This window comes from Cyprinodon variegatus, unplaced genomic scaffold (assembly GCF_000732505.1).
Source record: "Cyprinodon variegatus isolate N-32 unplaced genomic scaffold, C_variegatus-1.0 Scaffold335, whole genome shotgun sequence".
In the NCBI taxonomy this organism is placed as follows: Eukaryota; Metazoa; Chordata; class Actinopteri; order Cyprinodontiformes; family Cyprinodontidae; genus Cyprinodon; species Cyprinodon variegatus.
Window position 1 is genome coordinate 669858 of NW_015150788.1, and position 12055 is coordinate 681912.

General features: G+C 38.6%; 1 protein-coding gene across 1 annotated transcript in view; it reads left to right on the plus strand.

Annotated features, from left to right (window-relative positions):
• The window catches only part of slc25a26 (solute carrier family 25 (S-adenosylmethionine carrier), member 26), a 91372-nt gene that overhangs the window by 58390 nt on the left and 20927 nt on the right, over positions 1-12055 (plus strand). Inside the window, exons 6-7 of the mRNA XM_015385264.1 lie at positions 4624-4668; positions 11994-12055. The exon at positions 11994-12055 is cut by the window's right edge and continues 2 nt beyond it. Of these exons, the coding sequence (XP_015240750.1) occupies positions 4624-4668; positions 11994-12055 (107 nt within the window). The remainder of the gene's footprint in view (positions 1-4623; positions 4669-11993) is intronic.

The window sequence follows — 12055 nt, forward strand, 5'->3', positions numbered from 1 at the left end:
TCCATCCATCCATCCATCCATCCATCCATTCATCCATTCATTCATTCATTCATTCTCCCAAGCGGGGTCGTGAGGGGTGCTGGTGCTTATCTCCACTGTCTACGAGCGAGAGGCGGGGTACGACCTGGACAGGTTTTTGAAATACCAGATTGCTCATTTCGTTTCTAACAATCAATTTCTACATCTTAATTCATGTTCATTTCGTTTCTACGTCTTACTCCTTGCTGCTACCACACTTTCTTTGTTATTACCTGTATTAGTTTCAGATCCCAACTACATATTACTTATTGCACAAACATATTTTTTTTCTCAGCTCTTTTATATTTGTAGTTATATTTATATCATTTATTAACTATCCACTGTATTTATCACCTAAACTACGTTGTTTGAACTGTGAACTGTAAAGTGCCTTGAGATGATATGTGTTGTGAATTGGCACTATAGAAATAAACTGAATATATAGACCTTGCTGTACCTGGTAGCCGAGCAACGACATTGCTTTGTTAGTTTCCCTATTTGTACAATCACAATGGAGGAAGACTAAGGATACATTCGCACAACAGCCTGAAGGGACTCAAAGCCAATCTTTTTATTTTTTAACTCATATGCGACCTATATCTGATCAGTTCATGACCCTGAACAACACAGAACGGGTTGTTTTTCCAGTGCGACGCAGGCCACTTGTCTTTGTGGTCCTGAATCCAATACGAATCTTATCTTTTCAAATGCGACCTGTGCCTAACTGAGACTTACCACTTACCCCACATACCGCAATCGTTGGAGAACCCTCCGCCACTGCCCCACCTTCAGCCATCGTCTTCACTTATGGATGACAAGCTGTCAGTCAAAGGCTTCCTGACACTACTTCCCGTGTGATCGTGTCTGCAAGGCCCAATCAGGAGGAGGCTTACAGAGGAGGTTGGTCTCTGCCCAACCTGTCAAAACACATTTTCCTTTGCGTGAGGAGAAAATCAGTCTGAGGGCAGAGATGCTTTCGAGGGCGCAGGCGTCCTCAAGCGTGGCTGCTGGATAGAAAATCGTCCGCATGGTGAGATCCCGAGCGCTTGTAGGAGGAGTTGGCGCACGCGGAGAGGGATTTTCTTCACTGTGTGTGATTTTGTTGTGTGGTTGTAGATAAAACATGCGCAGTAGTTTAACATGCATGCAAGTATTTTTATTTTGCTCACGGGCATTTTGAAATAAATGTGGCGCCATAGGAGGGTCTCACTGAAACTGCAGGTGGGGTATGGTAAAGATGAACTGAATAAATGACCAATTTTAAGAGACGGGAATGTCGAATGCTTTTACACTGTTAAATGAAAGAGGTCAACTTAATATAATTGTACTTTAAAACAGGTTATAATTAAAAGGGGGTTTTAGTTTTTTCTGTGGCAATACCATTTACTAGAATTGTCTTTTCTTTTTTCAAATGTCAATAAGATTGGTCTTCTAGAGTACCTACCCATCTCCTGGAATCCTTGATGCTTCTAACTGTTTGGAGGCACAATAATCCAGCATATCCTGGTTGAGTTGGATTGCTTGTTAAAACCTCTTAAGGTAATCCCTCGTGCTATCAGAAGTGACACTGACTCTGAAAATAAAACTTCTAACTTCTGAAAAGGAGTCAAACAACTAAGAAGGGGTGAAGTGTCTGTAGCCTCCGCCAACCAAACCATTCCTTGGTTGGGGTCTTCTCATTGTAGCCTCATTAGTGCATCTACTGTCATTAACATGAAAACAGCTGACACTGATTCATAACATCATCCAGTGCTTAACTTACCAGATCAATAGCCCAGAAGTTCGACTAACTTGATATTTTTTTATCAAAAAATCTTTTAAAAGCTCATACTGATCTGCATGAGGACAGTTCATGTGTTTCAGCCTAGCCTATACTCACAGTTGGATCTACCCAGCTGAATAGGAACATGAAGACATAAGCAGCTCACTCAGATGGATCATCCTCTCTTTACTCTGATCAAAGCCTGCTGACACAACTCAGCGTCTCTGTATTTATTTCTCTCTGTGGATTTGTTTTTGTTCCCTCTTCTCCTTCCTGTCCTGCTCTGCTCCTCGCGCGGCGCAGGATGACAGTGTATACAAGTCTGTGTGAATTACTGTTTTTGCGTGTTTTTTCTCCATGCGCCTGTTTACAATAGCCGTGCCCATTCCCGTACGTGTGTTTGCATCGCTCCACGTGTCTGACTAGTCTGGGTTTTTGTTTTTTTCTCCTTTGCCTTTACACAGCTCTAGTTTTTCTCTGGGGCGCAATTTCCTGCTTGGGTCGATTTGTTGAATCCAACCAGATTACACGCCTTTTAGACATCATGCTAGACTTTCCTGCTTTCTGTCTCATTTTTCCAGCCAGATCCACATTAAGTTCTTTGCAGCTTCAAACTTCAGTGTTTTATTGAGATTTCAATGCGATAAACTTAGCGGAGTACTGTAAAGTGAAAGGAAAATTATTTGAAGCTTTGAATTTATTTTTTCTAAAAAATAAACTACATTTATGGTGTAAAAATTTGCCTTCATTCCAACCGTCACACAAACCTTCACTGCTAATTCACCTCAGGAAGCAAACAAGCAGCTATCAGGAGCCCCTGCTCTTTGCTTATTGCCATGGAGGTGATGATGCCATAATACACCTGCTTCAACAAACCTACTGTCATTTAGAAAAGTACTGTGAGGATCATGTTCTTTGATTTTACCAAAGCATTTAACAAAATTCAGCCTGACTTTGTGAGAAACTCCAGAAGATTCAGGTGGAGGACTCAGCAATTGCCTGGATCTGATAAACAGACCACAGTTTGTTAGACAGATGGGTCAGCTGTCTAATCACGTAGTCAGCAGCACAGGAGCACAGCAGGGGACGGTACTCACTCCATTCCTTTTTACTCTGTACACCTCTGACTTCCAGTATCAGACAGAGGCCTGTCATCTGCAGAAATACTCTGATGACTCTGCAACCATTGGGTTAATCAAAAATGGACAAGAAGCTGAGGACAGGGAGTTAGTGAATTACTTTGTGGTATGGTGTGGAAACAATACTGTGATCCTTAATGTCAACAAACCCAGGGAGATAATTGTAGAGTTCAGAAGAAACAGAAACAAGTTGAATTCTGTTTAGGGCTGAAACAATTAATCAGAATAACCGATTATTAAAATACTTGTCAAGCAATTTATCAATAGATTAATTGTTAACTGGAGTGTAGAGACTGTAAAACATGCCTTTAGTTGAAAGAGCAACCTTATTAGAGCAGTAATTCTACCAGAAATATTTTGCATATAAGATTTAAATAAAAGTTTTCATCTGTCAATCCAAGTGAAAAGGTTTAGTTTCACCTGGTTTAATTTCTTAAAAAGTCTTCTTTAAGGAGCCTTTAGTTGTCCGATTAGAAATCGAAGGAATAATTGACAGATTAACTGATTTGCAAAATGATGGTTGGTTGCATCCCGAATCCTGCTAACATCTTGGGAGAAGAAGTTGACTCCCTGTGTATACAAAATTACAATAAAAGTTGTCTAAGGCCCCGTCCACACGAAGTCAAAACAAACACGAAACGCTAATATTTTCCAGAACGTTTGTCTTAAAGACGGAGACGTAAAATAAATGTGATCGACCACAGGAATGCATGAAAACGCTGCAAAATGTATGCCAGGCCTGTAAGTGGCTCTGTGGTGCCAAAGCAAAAATAGGCGAAAACAGGCAACGAAATGTTGGGCATGCGCAGTAATATTTATACATGGTTGCCTTGCGGGTCCATTTTCGTGGTTCAGTGAAATTCAGGTGCTGAACTATGTCGTCGATATTGCTCTGTTCTTCCTTTCAATCTGTTTTGGAGAGTTTGATCTTTTCAGCATCATCTGCTGGAGTAACAGTATTAGAGCTAATGACCTGAAATACACTCAACAGAACAACAAAGCTCAACAGTCTAATTAGGAAGCCCGGCTCTGTTCTAGGATCTTTTCTAGAACCTCTGGAGGTTATTTCACAAAGAGGAATTATTCATAAAGTAAAGAAGATTATGGATAACAGTGATCATCCTCTTCAGAAGAGTTCTAAATAACAAAGTGTCTTCAGTCAGAGGCTTCTCCAGATCCTGTGCAAAACAGCTACAGAAGATACTTCCTACATACGGCTATCAACACCTACAACAACTCGATAAAAAAATAAAAAATATATATATAAAAAAATTTAAATTAAAAGTCTTTTGCATCTTTTAATTTCTCTTTGAAAATTTATTTTGAAATAAATTGAATTGAATTTCGATTTAATGGTCTTTACAGATCATATAATTAAAAATGGAGACCTGTTCCATGTAATTTAAAGGTTTTCTAGAGTAGCTATTCTTTTTTGCCAAAAAACACATATAAATAAATAGGAAAAAATCAAATGAAAACACTTTATTTAGTCTTTAGCTGCATTTTTTTTTAGCTATGATATGATATAACTTTTCTTTTTTCACCGTACAGTATTTAGTCAGGTTTTCTGGACCACTGTATTGTGAAAAGAACGACAAATACAAAAATAAGTATATTTTAAGTGATAAACCGGAAACAACAGAATGATTGAAAAATCTGAAAGACTTAATTGAATTATTAAAACTCTGTTTTGTTTTTTTTCAGATCCCATTCTCACTGGTGCAGTTTCCTCTCTGGGAATATTTAAAGGTATGTATCATTCTGTTCCTCATAAAAACAGTTATTTTATTCCTTCTGTGTTTTTACTGCATGGTCATTTTTATCTCAGCAGTCTAATTTCCAGCAGTAATACTCCATAGTAAATCCATAGTAAAGTTATAGCTTGGTGCTTAACCTCCTGACACTTTTACAGCAGGCTCCTCCTCTACATTCCCCTGTATCATTGTGGCAGGCAAAAATGTGACTTTAACACCGTTTAATGGGCCGTTACCACAACCATCAAGCAAGCCTTAAATTTGTCAGGAGCTCTCTTTCCGCTCTTCTGTATCTTCTTTTCTGCTGTAATGTCTTCATTCTGCTCCGTTCCTCCTGTCCTGACGCCCTCTGTCTCATTTCATTGTGTGGCCCCGAGCCAATAAAAGGCCATTTCTCTTTGAGTGGATGGCAGTTAGGCAGAGTGACATCACGTCTCAAGGGCAGACAGTCAAACCCTCCATCAGTGCTGGGAGCTAACGGCCGCAGAGAAGAGGAACAATACGCAGTGCAATTTGTGTTTATATGCATTTGTGTTGGACACAAGTGTCCCTTTGTCTCTGAGTCAAAGGCCTTTTCTCTCAGGGCCATCTGCACATGTCCGTTGGCGAGAAGCTTAACTGCTGGAATCTATCCTCCCCTCTTTTTTTCCTCATTACTAATTAGGCCTCTTCTTAGATCCAATAGCCAGCTATATTAGAAGGAACTAAATATGCCGATTATAGGCTAACAGGTAGGACAATTAACTACAAATGAAGCTGTTCAGGAGTAGCTGAATTATGTTTGAAATGAAATGAAGAGTGCTGGAGCCTGAGTCAGTGCATGTGTGTGGCTTTTACTCCCATCTGTGTCTTTGGGATAGTAAAGTGCTGCGTTGCAGCTTTTTCTTCTCTCTTAATTTCACACACAGCTAACACAGCTGTTGGAAAGAAAAATGGAAAGAGCAATCGGACGGAGAAAAAAAAGGCCAAGGGGAAATCCCTTTTCTTTACATTAACTTCAGCTGGTCAGTGTACTTCTGGAAATTCACATTAAAATCATGTGTCCCACTGAAAAAACAAAGCAAATTTAAGGGTTTTTAACCAGGTTTTACACAATGGTCGCCAAGAGATTTGAATCATCATTTTTCCTTGTAGCATGAATTCATTAAGGGTGTTGTTCTTTATTTTGCCACCTTGCCAATTTTTTGACAATGACAATTATGTACCTGTTCAGTAAAATCCAGTTTAAGCAAATTAGTTAAAAAAAAAAAAATAACAAAAAATAACTTTTAAAATGCTTAATTATTAATTAATCACCTACCTATGGGAAGGCAGGGTTCGCCATAGTACATATGCTAAAAAACTATTAGGCTGATATGCTCATTCTTTATTACGGATCGAACAGTGTTTTTTTTTAAAGCAGATGCCAGTGCCAATTATCTCGACATCAATCTAACCGATCATCGATATGTGCTGCTTATATTTTTAGCCTGATTTTTATAGTTGAAATTGCTTTTTCCTTCTTCATTTACATAATCAAAAATGCACAATAATATTAACCGTTACACAACTCTCGGTATAAATAATGTAAGGCAGTTTAAGCTGTTATGAGCATAAAATACTTTTTCTGTTTTTGTTTTGATTTCTCCGAGCCTAGTGTTAAGTCAGTAAATGCAACACGGTCATCTATATAACCTTATCATCGCGAGAGTTTTCGTTGTTATGATTCGAGTTGTAAGGCGCTCAAGGCTTACTGTACGGACACTGCTAAAACGCTGTCTGTGCCAGAGCGAGAGGCCAAAACAACGCAGTGTATCAACCATCAGCTGTGTCTGTAACTCAACCTGTTCGGTTAAAGAAGATTCCTTGTCGTGTGCTTCATCAGAACATCCACGCACCTCCATGCCACCGGAAGGTAAAACACGACAATAATAAAAAAAGAATAATTTATTTTAAAAATTGAGCAAAACCTTATGAACAGATAGCTAATAGAGAAAGCAATAATGTATGTGCTTCACATGATCTCAAGGCAAGGTTGCTAAAAGCACTAATAAATAATCAGGAATTACAAATTCATGGAAAGAAAGCTACCATCAGACAAAAATATCAGCTGGCCTGATGTATTTTTTTTTAATGAGCATATTGGCCCTTTAACTGACTTCTGAGCTCTTTTTCCCAGGAATTGTACCAGTGAATTTTAGTGCAGAGCTGTTAGTTGTCAAAGGTATGCTTACTTTTAATTAAAAACTGCAAAATGGTCTTCTATCCTATGAAAAGCAGTATCAATGCTGTGCCAGTGCATGACTGCCGCCTCACTGGGTCAATCTTTTACTTTTCATTTGAAGGGGAGATATTAATGTCACCTCCCAATGTGGAGAAAAGAACAAATGAAATGGGAGTTGGTTTAATTAGCAAAGAAGTTAAAAAGAAAGATGACAAGGGTGTAGCGGACAAGATATGAACAGTTATTTTTGGTCAAGCAGCGTTGATTAAAAATGTTCATAAAAAAACCCCTCTCTAATAACTTTAGGAGAAGGCACCAATGTAGACTTCAAGTTACAGGAGAGACATATGCCTACATTACCAATACAAGTCCTGACAAATATGGCAAAAACTGCTTTACGTGCACTACAGTTGAACTCTCTCTTCTGCAAGCATGACTGCTCACTGCAGTCGCTCAGTTCCTACCTTAAAGGAAAACAATTAAACACAGCAGTCACTTGGTGCTCACCTCGAAGGAAAACAGGCGCACACAGCAATCAGTGCTTACCATGAAGGAAAACGGGGATATATTTTCGGTTTTCACCTGAAACTACAGTACAAACTTTCTATTTAAGCCCAAAAAGTGCCCTTAAATAACATCAGGATTCGGTGCACTCTGCAAGTTTATTATTACAAAAAAATGACTTATGGGTTTATTGTTATAGGACCAATTCACACCACATCATCGCCTTACAGAGACACTTCCAACACCAACAGGTATGCACTGTGTTATGCATCACAAGTCAGTGAAATTTATTGAAACCTTTGGTTTGTTACACGACAAAATGTGGAAAGCTTCAAGTGCTATTAACACTTCGATACAGACAGTGTTATAATCTCATATATTTCACAAGTGGATTTCCCCTTCTGATTTTCAAACAAGGTTCAAGTTTTTTCCATTAATCTTCTGACCTCAAACAGGAGGGTGGATTGCTTCTAGTTTATCACTAAACACAAACACAGGGCCACAAAAAATCCTGGGAATCTTAACTCCAAAGGGAATTTGAGCTTGCTGAATACCTTCACAAACACAGTCAGGCTTTATGCAAATGTGCACAACAGTACAGAGATATTAGCGATTGTATATGGGCCAACTGACTCCTTCCTGTGGGAAGTCATCCAGGTGCAAAGTGGAACCCAGCACTGCAGGTCAAAAAGTTTGTTATCCCAGATTTACCCCTTATTATCCATTCATGAAAAGGACAACGAGGGAGAGAGAGGCTCAAAAAATGGGGGAGATGTAGAGGAAACCCTCAGCGTGAGGCCTTTGATGTTGAAAACAAAAATCTCCCTTTAATCTGACCTCTAATGGAACACACATGACCCGTCCTGAGTTTCACAATGCCATCTTCCTTTTGCCATCCTTTTCTCTGTTTACTTGTTAATGTTTGCACGGACACACATATGGTTTTGGTGATCTCCAAATTTGTGTGGTGGATCGGAGGAGAGAGAGAGAGAACATGCAATGGATTAAACCATCAAGGGTGGAGAAGAGTTTTGGGAAGTTGGGGGGAAAGAAAATATTAGTAATCGCTCCATGCTGTTGCTCTTCCTTAGAAGTACTCATACCTTGCAGAGCCCTCAGGCAGCCCAGCTGTTCATTCGCATTTTATCCAGACAGCAACTTTGCACGGTCAATCTGAGCTGATGGGGGAGGAAAAGAGTTAGAAAGTCAGCATCTGATCCAGAGTTCAAACTACAGGGAAAAACATCAGTTGGTGTCACCCAGTGGTCAGTTGCAGATGGGTTATATGAAAGTGCATCAAAGAAAATACAACTGTTCTTTTTTTTTTACCATGCAAAATATATTCTTGATATTTGTTATAAAAAACATTATTTTTAATTCAAAATAACACATCACTGTGAAAATACCACAGCCTTAAATAAAATCTTTTCTTAAAGGCAGGGATGTCCCGATCCGATATTGATATTGGGTATCACTCCGATATATAGCCATAAAACTAATATCGTATTTAATCTGCCTGCATCTAAAATGTCAGATATTGACATGCTGATAGAAACTTTCTGCATGTGTTTAAAGTTTCTGTAACCTAAAGGGCAAATTATACTTCTGCACCCACACACATCCAATGTCGCTTTGGTCTGGTCGTGAACCACTTTTCCTGGTATGCTTCTGCACCGTCGGTCTGGAATTTCTAGAGACGCACAGCAGTTTCCCGCCAAAGCGCAAGGGGGAGCCTTCAGTGGATGGTCACGAGAACTTCGGCGGCGCAGGCGGGAGTGTTTATTTTCCAAAACAACAATGGCGCATCTGCAAGATATCACGGTCACGGAGATGGATCTAGAGTTGCTAGACATCGAAGAGGAACAGGGTCTGTTAATTGAGTTGGCAAAAACACCGATGAACCTTTCGTGGTAGCTGTCCATTGTAGTTGTTCCTCGGTTTTTAAAAATGGCACTCCTTGGCACCAAATGGAGAAGGACGACCACGCAGACAGTCGGAAAGGCATACCAAGGACCAATCACAGCTGCTTTTTTCTGCGCACTTCCGCTTGAGGTCTGCATGGGTTTGCCACCGTCCGACGCATAGTCAGGATTTTTTTTGAGGTGCGCGCACGGGGCGTGGTCGCACACAGAGACAGATTTGAAGGTTGCAGAAGCATAAATTGGACTTAAGAGTTCATATCAGTCAGTTCTCATACACATTATTGTAGACTTTTGTTTCTCTGTTTTAATAATATAACTTGATACCTTTTTCTATGAAACTCTGCCATACAAAATAAGTAATAAAAGAATGTATAATTCATCCTAACATCATATTTGGTCAATAGCAGTATTGGCCAATTCTCAAAGACGTAATATCAGCATCGTATCGGAAATAAAAAAGTTGTATTGGGACATCCCTGGTTAAAGCTTTACCCTAACATTGCCTGCAAGCTGAATTCTCTTGGTACTTTTGCGTTCACAAACACATGGGAATCCACAGTTTGAAATGGACCCAAACCGGGTCAGTCAATCATGTTGCAGTATTATGTTTTAGGGCGGGTCGTATCGGTGGGATGAAAGCAAGAGCTGCTAAGCCAAAATAAACGTGGCAGCGAAGGAAGACACACTCGTAGATGTTGCTATTACTTCTGCTTTTGTCAGAATCCACAATTCCATATTTAAAAGAGGAACAGTAATAGTGTAAAAGCATAGGTTATGGTTTCTCATTGGCACTAGGTGTCACTTTGCCCAATCAGCTCGAAAGGCTTTGCTTTAAATCTGTTCTTTTCCCAGAACAGATTTAATGGGGGCAGTCCTAGACTGATAATGTGTAGAACTAAACCTGAGTGCTACACATTACCAATCTGGCTCGCCAGTTCAGAATCCTGCAAATTGACTTAACAATATCTACCCACTCTACCTTGTAATAGTTCTCTACATCTATCTGACTGTCTGGAAAATCCTGCGCTCAGTTCGAGTGAGGTTACCTAATAGATTTTCTCTCTTTCAGATTCTTTCTGGTTTTTGTACATTTTAAAACTTTGTGCTGGTGAAGTCATTCTTTTGATTAATTTCACACTTGGAACCATAGTGATGCTGGACATTGATAATTTAATTTCTTTTATTAGCTTTTCAGCCTTCTGTCATTTACCTGAAGATTTTGAGTCAAAGCTGACTGGTGTTTAGACCTGTTCAAAATGTTATTTACTTTCCCACCACTAGGTTTGATTGTGACCATAGTGTGTTATTTTAGTACCAGATGGATTTGGTTTCCTGACTCCCTAACACATTCTGAAATAAAATCATCTCAGTCAGGCCTGGATGTTTTATTAGACAGACTATAATTTCTCCTTTCAACCCTACTTCTTAGTCCAGGCATACAAAGAATACAAGAGATTTTAGTCATATGGAGAGCTGAACCAGTGCGTCTCCTTCATTGTTCCTTTCAGGCTGAACAATTTCAGTCTGATATGTAGACGGAAAAATTTAATTACTGTAAAGTTCTTATATTACAAGGCTTGTGTGAAGTGAAAAAATACTTAGTTACTTTCTTAATTAATTTCTTTCTTAGTTTAAATGTAATCATCTTGAAAAAATAGATCCAATTTATATATTTTTTTTCTTTATACTATGAGATTTATATCCATCACACCAGTGGTGAAAGATAAACTAACCAAATAAACAGCTACTTATTAAAGTTGATTAATTCAAACATGGCTTTGTTTGCACCAGTTAAATCCTTCCTTATTAAGTCACATAAGTCACCTGGAGCTTGTTTTTTTTACTGCTCCATCTAAATAAAGACTTCTGATAAATGATGGAAATAAACTTTTATACCTTTGCAACTACAACTGCTGTAACTTTGGATGTTAATCATAAACAAAAAAGGCAAAAACCAGCAGATAGATACATGGAAAATGTCATTACTGAAAAAAAGCTATGCTCTGGGAGAAACTGGAGGGATCAATGCAGAAACAGCAGTTCCAGTTTCAAACAATGGAGGATAACAAGTACCACAATACAATAAATAAATACTTTGAGATATCATTAAGTAATTAAAACTGGAAATTAAAAAAAAACATATAATTAGTATAGAAAGAATTATATGGGCTTTAATTAAATATATTGATTTTATTTTAAGAACTGAATATGAATTTGATGAATAATTTCACGTTACTGTGCTGAAGCGCACCTTGAATTAATTTGAACAGTCACAAATCCATCAAAGTGAAGGAGTTGGGATTAGGCCAGCTTCTAAGCAAACTCTGGAGTTAGATCAGATAACTTCTTCCTGGTTTTCTTAAAATTAGTATTAATGCTGAAAAGGTGGAAATACTTTAAAAAGGTGTTGCAATATATTTGCTGCAGGTTGGGTGAGCAAATCCACTCCCTATATACATCCAGAGGTTGATCATTAAATGCTCTGAGAAATTAGAAAAAATAATTAAGCATGGCAGATATTGATATCTATAAGAGAATGAGTTACAAATTATCTGGTGTGGCTTAGTAGTAGTCCTCTTTCTTTCTCTTTTTTTAAAGTTTGTCCATCTTTACAGTTTTCTCACCCTTTAATCATCGTTTTTTTTTTTTTTTTTTTTTAATTTATCTGTAACCTTTCTCTTTTTCTTCCAGACACTGTGGTCACGGAGACAAGGTCACACGCTTCACTCTTGGCAGTCGGCAGTGTGCGGAGC